General features: G+C 39.6%; 1 protein-coding gene across 4 annotated transcripts in view; it reads right to left on the bottom strand.

The window, feature by feature from the left end:
- Positions 1–16806, bottom strand: part of nrip1a (nuclear receptor interacting protein 1a) — a 44328-nt gene continuing 27522 nt past the window's right edge. For 3 of the 4 annotated variants that reach the window (XM_051129375.1, XM_051129377.1, XM_051129378.1), the window contains exon 2: positions 1–5504. In XM_051129375.1, the coding sequence (XP_050985332.1) occupies positions 1910–5152 (3243 nt within the window). In that variant the 5' untranslated portion in view covers positions 5153–5504 and the 3' untranslated portion in view covers positions 1–1909. Of the gene's footprint in view, positions 5505–10960; positions 11505–16806 lie in introns of those variants that run through there. The other variant, XM_051129376.1, reaches the window with a different exon arrangement.

Here is a 16806-nt window from a genome sequence, read left to right as displayed (position 1 = left end):
TTGTGCATTTCAGAACTTTATTCGAAATCTGTGCAAGTAAACACCCAAATGAAATGTATTTTTTAGAAATAATGATACACAATAATACTCAAATGCATCGCAATTAGCCTGCATCAAAACAATATTTCGAAACCAATAGAAGTCTTTGAAGTCTCAGTGTAATCCATCTTTGTACTGTACAGTACGGAACATGATTGTTTAACCTGTTTGGTTTTCTCCTTGTAAAAAATAAAATTGAGTAAAAACAAAATAAATATCTTCATATGCACATTTGTTTCAAAAGTTTCAACATTTTGCCCAGCGGTCTATTTCTCATGACAAACATACAGATCACATTTTTATGTATTGGGCTCCATGACAAAATATATATATGTATATATATATATATATATATATGTAATATGCTTAAGACTTTGAATTTCCCCATGTTCGGTAATACATAGGAACCTTCTCATGCATCTGCATGCAACAGGCAGCAGTGTACTCTTAAATATCTGACATAACACAAGATATTGCAGAACAGATTATCATAGTTTAATCAGGAGACACATGCAAAAGAAGGACAAAAATCATCCTCTAGAGTACATATTCACATGGCATTTACTTTGAAGTCTCTTTAAGAAATTTCAAAACTAAAATGCTTTTCATTCATACAAAATAGCTGTCTTTCATAAAGATTATGCTATGTACATAAATATAGTTTATAACGAGTCTTTAAGATTGATGAAAAACAACATATGTCTAACGTAAGACTGTAAAACATCACATGAGCAAACATATTTTTGTGGGAATGGCCTTAATACCACAAACACTCCCTTTATTGGATCAACGTGTCCATTAGCATGACAGACAGCTGAGATTGGGCTGATTTGTCTCAAGTCGATGCAACAATCTCTTGCATAATAGAACAAACATCTTATGACATGCTAATACCAAGACCAGTTCATAAAATACACAAATACAAAACATACTGTATGAGCAAAAAGCAGTCATTTGTAGTAACTCTTGTGATTTTCATTCATCATCTTCTAGAGTATTGTAAAAATCCATTTCGGTCTGAGAACACAGAATAAAGAATAAAGCACATCACAACATCGTTTTCAATGTGAGAGAGGGAAATTAAAAAAGGACACTGATAACATAAAAGTATACACACTTCACATACCATATAGATATCAAGATATCATGTCGTAATACTGATGGATTCATATTCCATATTATCCAAACATGAGAATGAACATACAGCTTTACTGTCGCTGTTAGTTTATCCGAACAATACGGAACCAATGAGAGATGCCTATCTTTTTAAAAAGGCGACCAATTTCGTTTATCTGAATGTATAAATACTGTGACATTTAATGCCTTCCTGGCACAGACGAAGTAACAATACATAGTTATTTCTTCATTTCAGCATGGCAAATTGAAGAATATTCACTAACAACTGCTGAGGCACAATCTGTTTAAACAGATTACCATGTGCATCGGTGCATCATAACTCACTGCCTGAGGCCAAAAGTCTACCCATGTGTGGAAAACGGAGTGGGAACTGATATTGTTACAAATACACGAGGGCAAATCTGTCACACACCTTTTGTAGAAAACTTTTATTTTCTTTGCCGCTTGGAACCCAAGAAAGAAATCAGCCAGAAAGTAGTGCTTATAAATATTCAAATGAACTTTGGTTTCATGGTCTTTTTGTGAACTAAATGACATGTAATTCAAGTGAAAAATGCGAGATGCCTCAATAGAAACAAAAGCGGATAAGAAGCAGAGAGAATAAAAAGAAGCACATTGCTAGTTCAAGCACAGATGCTGGTTCACAGTCTCAAAACTAGTATTTCTTCAATGACCCGTTTAGCCGTGGTGAGTCACAACTAAGTGTTCCATTGTAAATTCTGTGAATTTTGTTTTAAAGTTCAAAGGCCTCAGTATCACCTGATGACTCGTTTTTGACCTTTGTCTGCATTTGTCCCGAGCCTACCTCCAGCCCCTCCCCATCTTTAACCAGTTGTGCATTGCTCCTCTGGAGCATATAGTACAAAATAGGGTTAGTCTTGGTAAACCGAGGTGAGTCGGGCCTGTACTTTTGTGTTTGATAGTCTCCATTAACCATCTTTGCAGGGCCCTTCAAATCCTTTGTGGTGCTGTAATCGATTTTTGACTTTGCAGGCTCATGCTGTGCAACATGGGGAGATTCTTGCCTGTGACTGCTTGCTTTTTTAGAAGATGCATTGCTGGGACTCAGGCTCCGGTGAAAGTTTTGAATTTCACCTTCAATACACGATTGCTTGATTGTATTTCCATTCAGTACAGTGTGTGACGGTGAACTGAATGTACCCCTTGGCTGAGACAATTCCTTCAAGCAGTTGTCTGATAGAAGCAGCTGCTTTAGAACATTGAAACTTCGGTTTTCGTTAGACTCGTATGGTGGAAACTTAGCTGGAGGGCTGTCAGCCTCTGGGGGGCTAGATGGGTCTCTGCCCTCTCTTGTCTCTAAATCTCTGGCAGCCAAACAACCACTGTTGTCTTCTTTCATGCTACCAGAATGTTCCAAATCCTTGGTCTGCTGAGTCAAAGAGTTATGATATTCCAGTTCTATTGAAAATTTCCGCTTCTTTGGGATTGTTGGTCCCTGGGCTTCAACTGATTCTTCTTTGACACAGCTCTTGTTTAGGTTCTCTAATTTGTTTGGCTGAAGGGTTTTGTTGGGTCGTTTCTTTAGTAGATGACAGAGCAGACCATCTCTGGTGGGAGCCTCTGGGGACAGTGGTTCTTGTTTGATGCTTTCATGAGAATGATAACTGGTGCTTTTCCTAGGCTCCAATACTGGATTCTGGCATTGCTTTGACAGTTTGTTGTAGTCATACGTATGACCCTCTTCAACAGGCTCAGTTTTAATTGTGATATCCAATGGAGGACCATTTGGTTGACCAGTTGCCTGGTGTATTGGTTTTTCCACAGAACTGTTTTTGCAATGCTCTCTTTTTCGTTTGCTGCCTACCTTTTCTTTCTGAGGAGCATTGCCCAAAAGAAGTTGTAGAACTGTACGTCTTTCAAGCAGATTCTCAATCTCCGAGACATGCTGTGTTGCTTCGGGCACAGTTGAAGTTTTTGCTTTGGCCTCTTCCCACAGTGTATTGTTTCTCTGAATTGGCGCAGCGAGTCTCTCAAGTAAAGTTGGAGGATGGTTAACTTTCAGCTCTTGGGTCATGAGTTTGATAGGGGGTAAAGGTGTCTTTGCTGGAGGAGAAATGTCAGGGTTTTGTTTTCCACACTGAGCTAAATTCTGTAACAATTTACTAGCACTAAAGGCAGGTTCTTTTACTCTTGCATCACTTGCAGGTTGTTTTGCTTTACAAAGATCCAATGGGACAGACTGAGAATGGGGAGACCCATAAAGTGTGTATGGAGATGCGCTGCTGTTGGAGTCTCTGCTTTGGGAGAAAGTTGGCAAGAGTTTGGGACTTCTACAACTCAATCCACAGTGTCCGCTAAGGTCACTTACGTCCTTACACATAACCGTACTGAAAACACTCTGGCTACTCGTAGATGCACTAGTGACCTTAGGGATTACAGCTTGCAGCAAATCTGGATTATCCAAACCTTTGTTTACTTTCTCGTTATTTTTGTGATCCAAGAGCAACTGTAATAGAGTGACCTTGTGATGAGGTTTCATCTCCGAACAGGTGTCCATCTCCCTGTGATCTGAGGTAACTGTAACAGGTGGACTCTCAGGCTTCCACCTGTTCAATGAAGACTCTGGGACTCTGTCCCGTACAGGTGAGGACGAAGTAGATACAGGTGTTTGTACATTTGTTCTGTTCTTCAGAGAAAGGTCAATAGGAGAGCAACTAGAGTAAGTGCTCTCGGCATCACTGCTGTCTTTTGTAAGACTGCTGTCGGGGTTCGAGTGCTCACTGTCTGAAAAAAGTGGAGAGGCCAGAGTGCCAAAGGTACTGAGGTCATCTTTCAAGTGACCCTGTCCATTAATTCGCTGTGTGGTGTTGTGACTGTTGAGAAGCTGAAGTAGAAGACTGCTGCAGTTCTGTGACGGTCTTCCTTGTTTCTCGAAAGGTCGACGTTCTCTAAAGCGTTGTCCTGTCCGCATGGAACCTTCTGTCCTTCTTTGCCCTGAAGTCAGGCTTGGACTCTGTCTACTGGAGCTTGTTGACATTTGTGAAGGTATTCCATTCTTGGTGTGTAAGAGGCTTAGTCCATGAGTCTGGCCAGAAGTTGTAGGTTGTTTTTCTTGTGTCTGCTGTGTGGCCATGGCTGATAGTCTTTCACTGGCTGATCGTCCAGAGAGTTGGGCTTTCAGGGCATGTTCTCGAGAGTACTGTTGCAAGTGGGCCTCACTGGAGAGCAACAGAGCCAGTTGACTGCAGGCCACACTTGGTTTGGGCGACGGAGCGGGGCTTGATCTGATATTCACCAGGTTTGCCACAGCTTTTAGGCGCTCGGTACAAGATAGAGACTCGGGAGATGGGGAGGGAGTACTGCTCTGCAGTGCCTTGGGAGATTCTGAAAAACTTTCCTGACTGGACCGTCGACGTTGATAAGGCACACTGTTGCTGTGATTCTGCATTTTGCTCTTGCTTACTAACCCTTTGAGGTGGCTCGAGGCAGGTCTGTGGCAAGGCACATCTGCCCTGTCCTCTTGTGCAGGCTTGCTTATCTGGCAGGGGGCATCCGGTGGCCTCAAGCCTTGGATAATCTGCTGTGGCAGGGTCACGTTTTGAAGTCGAGAACTGAAAGACTGCAGCAAACTCGCTAGAAGCGTACTCTCTCCTTTATCCTGAGAGGTTCCATTCTGGCCACTGTGGTGGTCTTCACTTTGCCCGTTGAGCGCAACGGAGGGTGCTGACCTCCGGTGAGTCTCACTCTCCGTCCAGGCCTCTGAGTTGAGGAGTCGAGCCTTTCTGAGGTGCTGTGAGGCTCCACAGTGGGAATTTGTCCGGTTCTGCTCCTGCCGAGTGCCATGACTAGGCTGTGCATGCCCTGTCCCGTCCTTATTCCTCTGCTCTTGGCTTCCACTCTGTGTTGCTGCCGCACCCTGTCCTCCTGCTACCTGATGCATGAGTAAGCCTTCCAGATATGTTAATACAGCAGAATCCTGGTGTGTTTCAGGGCCAGGCTCTTCCCCATGAGTCATGTTCAATACTATAGTCCCTTGTATGGTTGGCCACCACAATAAAGGGAAAAATCGTTCTGTTACGTTTTGCCAAGAGACCTTACAGTTTGTAGCTTCCAAACCTTGTTTTTTTTTTTTTTTTAGGTAAAAAAAAGGTCTAATGTAGCTTCACAAGCCATTCCCCCATACAGGAGGCAAGAGCTAAGTATGAATGTTGTTTAAAATCATGTTTGCCATTAAGTACTGGATCGTAATGCAGTCAAGTCTTGTGGGATTCCATGGCACTGGATTTGTACTTCAAAGCTTCAGGGTTGTGAGTGAAATCACTGCTCTCATCCAGTAATTCTGTCCACAAGGTCAACTGGTGACGGTCCTGCAGAAAAGAGAAAAACATGAATTATTAAAATCTATTAGCTAAATATCGCATAAGACACATTATTGTATTCAACAAAGCAAATTCAGTTAATCTTCACCGTGTAACATAAGATTTCATATGCTGATCGATTTTTTTTTTAATTCTGCCATCGAAATTATGTGTAAGCAAGCAAGGCCACAAAGTAGTCCGCTATACCATGCAAGTGTTTTCACACTCTTACCACATGCCAAAAGGTATGACCTAAAGATGGATCTCACTCGTTTACTGAAAGGGATTTAATTAAGACTCATTCTGTACCATCACAGCAATAACCATCTTTGTGAGACCTCTCCGAACTCTTAAGCAGTATGAATTAGCCTGCCGAATCTCATTAAAACAGAATACACAGGGCTTTAAAGACTACTTGATTGATTGATTTGACAGATATTAGGTAAAAAATAACAAAGCACAGTGTCCTGAAGAGGATTAAATATTTTGACAGAATTCTTGCCAAGACAGACACACAAAACTGCCATTTGAGAACTCACTTCTTTGTAAGACAACCACAAAAAGTTAACAGGTACTTGGGAAAAATGTTTTCTAATCTATATGACTGGCAGGTTGAGAAATTAATCAGGTCTCTGGGTAAAAATGCTATAGAAAGTGATTTTTAAACAATATTTCTGTTTTATACGTTACCCTACATTTGATACTTTTTATATTAAAACCAATGTTATATATGTATTGATATATTTATTCAAGATGCAAAGAGTTTATTTTCGACAACTTCTGACTTACAGCAAACATTTACTCAGCCTACATGTTTCTGGCTGCTTAGACAGACATAGGTATCCCTCTCTCACCCTCTCTGCAGTCAGTGTCAGTGCCTGGAGAATAAACACCCACATGTTGCAGCCTAGTCCTTCACTTCTATGTTACAGTAGTCACTACATTATTTCAAAATATACCACCTCTGGATCACACAGTGCCGTTGGCCTTGCAGACTGACACATTTATTGTGTACATGCACAAGTCTGCTAAACACTATTCTCACCACACCACTTGCGCACAGGAGTACCAATTTCACAACAATGTCTGCACTTCATAGAAAAAACGAAAACATAATGAGATGGAATTGTAAGTACTTAATCATGGAATACACACAAGGCTGACCTTGTGAGTGCTCTATGGTCAAAGTGAAGGTCAGTGGCTATGGTTGATTTGTTCTGCTGATAATTGGCACCCCTGGACGCTCTACTTTGCTAGGGCTGACAGGGGGTGGACGGTACTGGATGACCTTATCAAGATATCGGTCACAGTGATGTCAGAGTGACAGGCCTGAGAAACTCCTATGCCACTTTACAATCTAAATACCTCTAATTTGGATATTATCTCTAGAAATCTTCATAGAACAGACTTCTAAGCATTCATGAAACTGTAAAATACAAAAAAATGTAATTTGTCAATGAAATCGTTGAGGAATTTCATGAAAATCAGACTGTGAATTTAAGGTGTCAGAGTAGGAGAGGGCAATTGATTTGGGCCAACAACAACACCTCATCCTATACTTCTGTCAATAGGCCATAGTAGCTCGTTGTCCTAATCCAATGAAAAGAGGAAACACGATACTGACAACGCCTTCACCCTGTTAAACAGATAAACAATTACGTTAACACACTTCTCATCTCCGAAGTGATATTCAGTGTCCTGCGTTAGAAAAGAAAAAAGAAATAAACCGTTTCAATAACACATTTGGTAAAAACTTTCAAATCAAACCTATGAAAATATGAAAAACCAAAGAATAAAGAATAGCTAAAGAATGAGCTAAAGAATAACTGCGTAGGAAGTGATTTTAGTAGCCTATCTATGACAAAAACCTGGTTATATACGAGTCTGTTCACTCAGTTCTATTCAGGGTTTTTCGTCACTATTATCACCATCAGTGCAGGGTGACGGGGCTCCTGAATGAGTTACCTGAGAAATAAAACCCTCTGTAAAACGACTGGCTTGATATAAATGGAGAGGATCTGATATCTGGACTGGATTCCTCATTTCTCAACTGTAAGGCTGGAAGATTAATTGACCCCCCCCAAAAAATACCAGATCATAAATTACATCCACCATCCAGAAACTGTAATCCATTTAGGCTATTTAAAATGCATGATGAGGCAAAAGGAGCAAAACCTGCTGCATGCCCTGTTTGAAGTCAAGGTCACTCACTCCGCCGGGGCCGTTTGAGTTGATGCAACAGCTGGCGTCCATACAAAGCATTAGGTCCTAATAAAAAGCGACAAAGCTGCCCTTGCGATGTGCGCTCATACCCACCGTCTAGCTGATGGGTTCTCGAAATAAAAAAGAATTTTGGACACAGTTGTGCCACTAAGTTGTTGTTATCCTTTGGTTGCACACGTAGGCACAAAAGCCTGTGGAACTACAACAACAAATTCCTAAGATAGCATTGGGTGACTCAGTCAATCAGGGCCATGCACCATTCAAACTAGGTCACTATGACCTACTTCCAAACAAGCACTATGGGCACCACGCATTGACATTTCCCATCTGGGGCACACCCCTTTAGTTAGGGCTTTGCCAAGTGCAATCTCTGACTCTTAGTAAAAGCATGAGTCTGACCTACATTAGTATGACCCTAAGATGAGTTACCCTTTCACATGGGGGTGATACCAGAGTGTTTCAGCCAAGCAAAAGGAACCCTTTCCCAAGTAGACGGCAGAAATATATACGGGGGGCCCCTGCGTGTACTGTCACAAGACTCCAAACATAATTCCAGAGTCCTGCCACAAGTAATAGTCTTGACCTTAGACTTGTAGATTTATGATGGCAGCGTAATGTTAACAGGAACGCTTAGAGAAGACCAAGCTGGTTCATCTTCGGCTGCAGAATAACATGTATCTTTGTCGGTTCACTTTCTGGCGAAAAACAAATGACACACTGAAGTGATACTGAGCGTGCTAATGCTCGTCAAGGAAAAAAATTTAATTACTGCCCACACTCAGGAAATGGGAACAAACAAAATATTTGTACTCCTAATTGACTGTGGTAAATGGCCCAGTTTCCGGGGTTGGAAATGACTTGGGGAACGTGAGCATGGGAATCAGTCCGTGCCCAAAAAAAACACTTGAAGTACTTGAGTGGAAGTTTTTGGCTTTGTGAACTTGGACACAACCTTTAGAAAACAAGTGTTGTGACCTTAGGCTCCACATATGGAAAAACGAATTTGCATTAGAAGACTTGTGAGAAAGAGGCTGATAGAAACGAACAGTTATACAACGAGAACCCATGGATTTTTTAAAAGTCACCCTTCGCCCTAACTCAAGAGATCATGTTTATCAGTATCATAGTTTATGCCAGTCATTATGTAAACAGCTCTGACCAAGTATAGCACATTGACAGCCAGTATTGCAAAGTGCAATTGTAGTTTGCAAAACCAAACACAACAAGTGCATGACAAAATATACAATACCAGTAGTCTAAAAGTCCAAATCAAGAGGGAACCAATGTCCACTTTTATTATTCATAAAACAAATAAACATGCACTGTACCATTGCCTTAAGGGTCGAATGAAGGGTCAGCATGTGCGTCATGACCCTCACGTCATTTGCTTGAGTCTTTAGAGATAACTAAGCAATGTCCTCATCCAAAAAAGACAAGCTTCCACTTTTTCCAGGATGTGAGATCATTACAAGTTACTGGCAATACATGGTACATGTCACGCACAATGAGCCCAGGCCAGTGGATCTCAGCCATTTGACTCCATGGACCCCCCATTGTCCACGATATTCAAAGGCTCCATGACTTTTCCAGATGTTCTGGATGAAGATTAAGGATAAGGATTTAAAATAATATCTGGTACTCACAATTTCCATCATCCCAAAGTCAATGGGTTTTTGGTTAAATGCCTAAAATAAGGTCTGTGGTTAATAAAAGCTCAAGATATTTTCATGTTTTATAAAATACATCAGTAACAGCATACACTTTTCATGTTTGGAAAAAGGTGGTTGCATACAAGTGGCAATATGGCACTAAAGAGGCTATTCTAACTCAAACTTTATCTTTCTATCTCATACAAAATCTATTCTATCCCAAACTTTCCAACTTGTAGATTTTATATAAATATTTAAAGACTTGTCAGAGGCTTAATGGAGGCGATGCTGAAGCCATGCGACCATGGTGTAGTTTGTTTATAGCCTAACCTCAGCTTTTTACTTTCAGTGACTGTATTCAAGCCTCAAAATTCATAAACGTTGTGGTCATTTGTGAAGATTATCTTATTGGCCAAACTCAACTCCAAAAGCCAATATAAAAATCCAATTCTTTAAAGAAACCATGGTTTTGCTAATGTTCAAGTTGGCCTTCAAAATCACATCATCCCTGCAGCTCTGTGCAGCTGCTGATTTCTATATTTAACGGGAACCCTGGGTATTAAGACTTGAATGGCTTAGTATATAACATGATGTCTTTTACTGAATATGTTGTAGAAAACCCATGAAAGTTTTATCGTTTAATACATATTTTGGACTATGGGGGGTGGGGGTGGCGGGTGGGTGGCATTATTTTGATGATGTAAAACGGATACACTCGGTGAGCTACTGGTGCTACCTGTTGCTATTTTTACAGCAACACAACTCGGAATAAGCAACTAAAATATGATGCGATGACACATTGTGCGGCTTTTGCGAAGGGCAACAAAAGCAGTGATGTAAATCTTCACTGCTTTCCTAGCGATTAGAATAGAAGCAAGGAAAGGAAGATGCCTGTGGACGAATAAATATTCCCAAAGACCTGCGTCTTTGCTAACCCTGATGCCTTTGAGGTTTTAGTAGACCACAGCTGCCGAAAGAGCTTACAAATGGCAGAGACAAGAAATGCTAGATGCCATCCTGGCAGGATGTAAACATGTCGACGCTTGTCATGACAGCGCAGCCATTTATAGAGTTTCTCAGTGTGGATTTCATACGATATCCGGGGGTGTTTAGACTCCTTGAGGAGGAAAATCGATGGTACAGCATTTAGTTCAAGCCTAGGCTTATATCCATCGCCACCTGTGAGCTCTTTCAGTAGCTGTGATCATCATATCAGTATTTGATTTTCCGAGTTGTCTAGCAGTAAAAATAGCAACAGGAGTGTGACCATTTTACATCATCGAAATAATGGCGCCCCCATAGTCCAAAATATGAATAAAACAGCGGATTTTACAAAATAACGTAAATCTTTCATCGGTTTTCTACTACATTTACAATATTTTAAACCATATAAGTCTTAATACCTGGGGTTCCCTTATAAACTTTTCAAATGAGGGGAAAAATACTGAACGCACAAAGTTAAATTTCAACAACCTAAACCCGGCAAAACATGTCAAACCATCCACACAAATCAGACTCATTTACAACTTCAGAAAGCAATGTGGAAGAGCTATCTCTGCCATGCCCACACTGCCATACAATATACGATCTTACCTTCTTACGGAGCTGTGACACCAAGAACAGGTACAGTGTAGTAATCAATTTGCTCTGCAGGCTGTAAGGGCTCTGTCTGAATACTAATACACCTCGACAACATCCTGCCCCTCTCTTCTCTCTCCTTCTGTCTCTCTCTTCTTCTTTCTTTGGGGTTGACACCCTTTAGTGCCCTAGCCCTGACCAGTGAAGGAGGGGAGCAGCGGCTTGTCCTCTAGGCAGATAACCAAGGCCACTAATCAAGTGTGTGAGCACCCGGGTGGGGGATTAGACGCTCGCTCTGAGCAACTCAACACTGAAAGCAGCTAAGTGCGTGCACAACAAGGTCGCCATTAAACCTGTAGTAACCCTGTGGCTGGTCTCTCTCACTCTTTTTCTCGCCCACACACTCTTATGTGTGCCGCAACCACGCCGCCAGTGCTCAGTCACACAAAACAGACTCTCTCACACACACACAGGCGTAGCCTCTCTTTATACACCCTCACGTACTTTCGCGTACACACAGAGAGCCACACGCCCACAGACGGCCCACTCTCTGCCGAATAGGGATAATTCATCATATTTTACAACTGACGGCTTTCTACCTCAGCTGAGTGATATTGCATCCTGGCAGCGTGACAGGAACAAGGCTCCGCCAGCCCTTCTGACAGCCTGCGTTTTGTGTCTTAGAAGATGCTCCGCTCTGTCGCCGCACGCTTGCTTTTATAATGCGAGAGCGTGAGTGCGTGTGTGTGTGTGGGTGAAGTGGAGCAAGAACTGGTCATGGATTCCTGACTACTACAGTCGGCTAAGAAAGCTAAGCCAAGCTGAAATGCTTCAGCAGACAAGACCTTTACGGCATGAACTTGCCTCGCAGCGGTTAGTGATAGAATTTCGCCTTTTTTTCACTTCTCTTTATTAACGGAGAAAGTCTAACCAATGGCTTTCCAATGTGTGCAGCAAATGATCTGGAGAAAAAAGGGCTCATTTGGATCATTAGTCTGCTGCACATATGCTGTGAAATTCTGAAGGTGCTGGCATTAAGAAAAATACAGTCATTAGCCTAGCGCCTTTAAATACCAGCTGCTGTTTTGGTATTTATACACACTAGCAACTATTTCAACTTTGGGAAATAAATATTATATTTCAAGAGGTTTGCTTGGGCAAAGTGCACAGAGAAATACTGTGTCAGCAATGTGTAGGCGATACAGATAATTCAATAAACAATAAAAATAAGATTTGAAAAAGTGCTAACCAACATATTTTTAAATGTTATGGCTGATAAGATTATAATATATTTAATAAGTCTATAATATATTGTTTTCTGCCTGTTGTAGGGTATTGTTTGATCTGCTTCAAATAATAGACAAAGAAAAAAGCTAATACAGGGCTCTACAGTTCGACCATTTCAGTCGAAAACTACTGTGTGCGATATTATAATGGAACTTTGTGAGATCGTGATGAACTAATATGAGTGACAGCTTTTAATTATTTTTAAGAGTTTGTAAATGAGATATTGATTTTATACAACAGTTAAATAAACTTAATTAAAATTAATATTAAGTGACTTGCATTGCCTGACTATAACACTATTGCCTGACTTTGCTCTATTTTGTCATCAAAAATAGTTCGAAACAAGTCACAACTGAGCCACTGCACATCTCCATTCAAACACAGTGGCGTTTTGTTTATGAATGAACATGCGTTTTTAAATGAATCTAGTGAGTTAGTGAATCAGTTACCCTTTCACAAAGACAGTCACTTGCTTTATTCCTGAACAAATCAGCTGTTTGAATTAATCAAATTAATGAATGATTCAGTAATTAAATCACTGACCTGCCGCCACCTACTGGCAGTTTTATTTTTATTTTTAAACTATCATTTTAGTCAATAAAATCATTTAATATTGCTATATTCATATTTTATATTTAAAACATTATACTCAACATGCATTTATAAATTTGATTGCACACATGCCACCTCTGAGCCTCATTAAACATATCAAAATATACCTACAAACCACTTTTGTGTTTTTCTGTGCCACCTCTGTAGTACGAATTAATTTTGTTAATACTGATTTCATTTGATTGGTAACTTACTCTACTTGTTTGTTTTTTTCTGTTGTTTTCATCATAAATTTTAAAAAGCTTTAAAATTTTGACATAAATGCTGACATATTTTTAATTAAGTTCGAAAAATGCCATCACAAAGGTAAAAACAAAATTCCCCTTTAATTCACTTTAAGGAGTCAAATATCACCTTGTAATGGGAAGGGTAGTTTTTGTTTAGATTTTTGATTATTTTTTAGAAGGTGATCCTAAAAAGAAAAGTAAGCATAGAGCCCTGTAATATTGGAGGATATGGTCACTGATATATTGTGTTTTTATTATTAACTAAAATTGAAAATATTCTAAATTACTTTTGGTCATTTAAATAAAAGACAAATATTACATAAAAACTTAAAATTAAGCGCAAAAAAATGAAACTTAAACAAAAATGAAAATGAAAAAATATAAAAATAAAAGCCACTTATTACCAGGACTCCAAAACATTATTATATACTATAAAAGTATGTAAGTAATACTAAAATAACACTGCCCCCGTTGTATTTTATATAGCTTATTTTTTTATCAGTTTGGAAGGGCTTATGAATTTTAAAGTGCTTGGAATTGATATTTGGAGCTATAAAAATGCAAAACAACTGGTTTTCAAATGGATTCCATGAACACGCCCACTGTGACCCATTGGTTGAACAAACAAATAGCTCCACCCCAAAGATACATCACTGGTTGAGCTAATATTGCTGTGTTGAGGGGGTCTAAATGCTCAAACAAACAGATCTAGTACCACAAATCCATTATTTTTAAATTTTCTGAGTTACAAATGTCTTCCTTGTAGTTCTGTTAGCAGTAGGAATGCCACTATTAACTTTAAAAGGTAAACAACCACTGCCAACATACATATGTAACAGACACAAATCAAATTTAAGCACTAACAGCATTAGAATGTTAAAATATTTGAAATATTATAATGTATTTAATATATCTGTCTGGTGTATATAATTATACCCGACCCAGGAGACCAATATGAGCATAACTGGCATGACTACAATCCCAGCAGAAGAAAAATCACATGTAAATGAGAGTGAGAGAATGAAAAAAAAAAAAATCACTGCCTCTCTTTTCTGATGTTTTCGATCGGTTTGAGAGCTGGGGATTAAAGCGAAAGCTACCGTGGATCCGTGCGAGTGTTTTTGAGGATGCAGTGCCACCGGTCTACCCTTGACACATTGACATCAAGCTACTGTCATGTGACACTCTGTCATTGGCCACCTGGCAGATCCTCCACCTTCTCACGACCTCATCCTCCAGTGACCTGAGGCTCTGGGCCCGGGCCCGGCCCGTCAGGCCCCTCCCTCTGCTCCCCCTGCTGCGGGAAGGTCGAACGGGTCATCGTGTCCTCATCTGTAATCCGCTGCCATTCGTCAGCAGTCGAGGCCGGAGGAGGCAGCCTCGCTACGAGGGGAGAATGCCCAATTAGGCAGCTGTCACACAAAGCAGAGGCTGCAGAAAGAGAGTGAGAGAGGAGAGGGGAGAACGAGAGGGGGAGGCCGGGGGAAAAATCATCCCCTCCTGTTTGTGGAGAGGACAAGCAGCTGCGGGTGCCAATTACAGTGATATGTTAACCATTTCCACCCTAGAGCAGAGGGAGAGGGGAACGGGGCTCTCTAACCCTTGCTTTGTCTCCCGGTGGAATTCCTCTCGTGGGGTCTGTGTTTACAACCACCGTCACATTCGGCCAAGGAACTCGACTCGAATTATAGCACCTCAACTGTTAATAGTACTGAGCTGGGAACGCAACCCTGTATATCTTATGCATTCGTGTGTTTGTGTCCCGCTTCGTTAATAATACAGCGATGCATTTTGCAGTAGTTCAAAGAGGTGCTGCTATACATCTAGACAATGAAAACAAGGCTGTCAGTGGAAGCATCATGCCCATTCAAACTCAACACAACCTTGCTCAAAACTAGTATTTCTTATTTTGGAGTTTTCCCCATGTTTTATTGATTAGACTAAGTTTTCTAAGTTTATCTCTCACAATTATGACTTTTTTTTTAGAATTGTGAGGTTATATCTCACAACTGTGACTTTGTTTCTCAGAATTGAGTTTATATCTTGCAATTTTGACTTCATAATATGCAGTTGCAAGTTATTAAGTCAGAAATGAGAGATTTAAACTCAATTCTGAGAACATATTATTCTTTTTTTCCCCTCAGAATTGGACTTTTTTTCTCAGAGTTGTGAGATATAAACTCGCAACTGGGACCCTGGAGCACAAAACCAGTCATAAGGGTCATTTAAAATTGAGATTTATACATCATCTGAAAGCTTTCCATTAATGTATGGTTTGTTAGGACATGACAAGATTTGACTGAGATACAACTATTTGAAAATCTGATATCTGATTGAGAAAATCACCTTTAAAGTTGTCCAAATTAAGTTCGTAGCAATGGATCAAAAAAAAATTTTTTTAAGTTTTGATATATTTACAGTAGGAAATGTACAAAATAACTTAAGATAACATGATCTTTACTTAATATCCTAATGATTTTTGGCATAAAAGAAAAATCAATAATTTTGACCCATACAATGTATTTTTGGCTATTGTTACAAATATACCCCTGCTACTTAAGACTGGTTTTGTGGTCCAGGGTCACAGTTGTGAGTTATAAAATCAGAATCATGAGGAAAAAAGTCAGAATTGCGTGAAAAAAGTCCGAATTGTAAGAAAGAATTGCGAGATACAAACTCAAAATTGCGAGAAAAAAGTCAGAATTGCGAGAAAATGTCAGGATTGCAAGAAATAAAGTCAGAATTGGAAGAAAAAAAAGTCAGAATTGTGAGAAAAAAGTCAGAATTGCAAGAAAATGTCAGGATTGCAAGAAATAAAGTCAGAATTGGAAGAAAAAAAGTCAGAATTGTGAGAAAAAAGACAGAATTGCAAGAAAATGTCAGGATTGCAAGAAAATGTCAGAATTGTGAGAAAAAATTGCGAGATACTAACTTGAAATTGTGAGAAAAGAGTCAGAATTGCGAGAAAAAAAGTCAGAATTGCGAGGTACAAACTCGTAATTGCAAGAAAAAAGTTCGAATTGTGAGAAAAAAAAGTCAGAATTGCGAGAAATTAAATCAGAATTGAAAGAAAAAAGTCAGAATTGCAAGAAAATGTCAGGATTGCAAGAAATAAAGTCAGAATTGCAAGAAAATGTCAGAATTGTGAGAGAATTCCGAGATACTAACTCGAAATTGTGAGAAAAAAGTCAGAATTGCAAGAAAAAAGTCAGAATTGCGAGGTACAAACTCGGAATTGCAAGAAAAAAGTCAGAATTGTGAGAAAAAAAGTCAGAATTGTGAGGAAAAAAAAGTCAGAAATGCGAGAAAAAAAATCTGAATTGTAAGGTACAAACTCAAAACTGCAAGAAAAGTCAGAATTGCGAGAAATTAAATCAGAATTGAAAGAAAAAAATCAGAATTGCAAGAAATAAAGTCAGAATTGGAAGAAAAAAAACTCAGAATTGCATGAAAAAAGTCAGAATAGTGAGGGAAAAAAGTCAGAATTGCGAGAAAATATCAGAATTGTGAGAAAGAATTGCGAGATACCAACTTGAAATTGTGAAAAAAATTCAGAATTGCAAGAAAAATTTAGAATTGTGAGATACAAACTTACAGGAACTGCAATTCTGACTTTATTTCTCGCAATTGCGAGTTTCTATCATGCAATTCTGAGGAAAAAAAGGCAGAATTATGAGTTTCTATCAAGCAATTCTAAGAAAAAAGTCAGAATTGTGAGATACAAATTCGCATTTG

This window comes from Labeo rohita, chromosome 15 (assembly GCF_022985175.1).
Source record: "Labeo rohita strain BAU-BD-2019 chromosome 15, IGBB_LRoh.1.0, whole genome shotgun sequence".
In the NCBI taxonomy this organism is placed as follows: Eukaryota; Metazoa; Chordata; class Actinopteri; order Cypriniformes; family Cyprinidae; genus Labeo; species Labeo rohita.
This window is presented reverse-complemented; position numbering and strand designations above follow the sequence as displayed.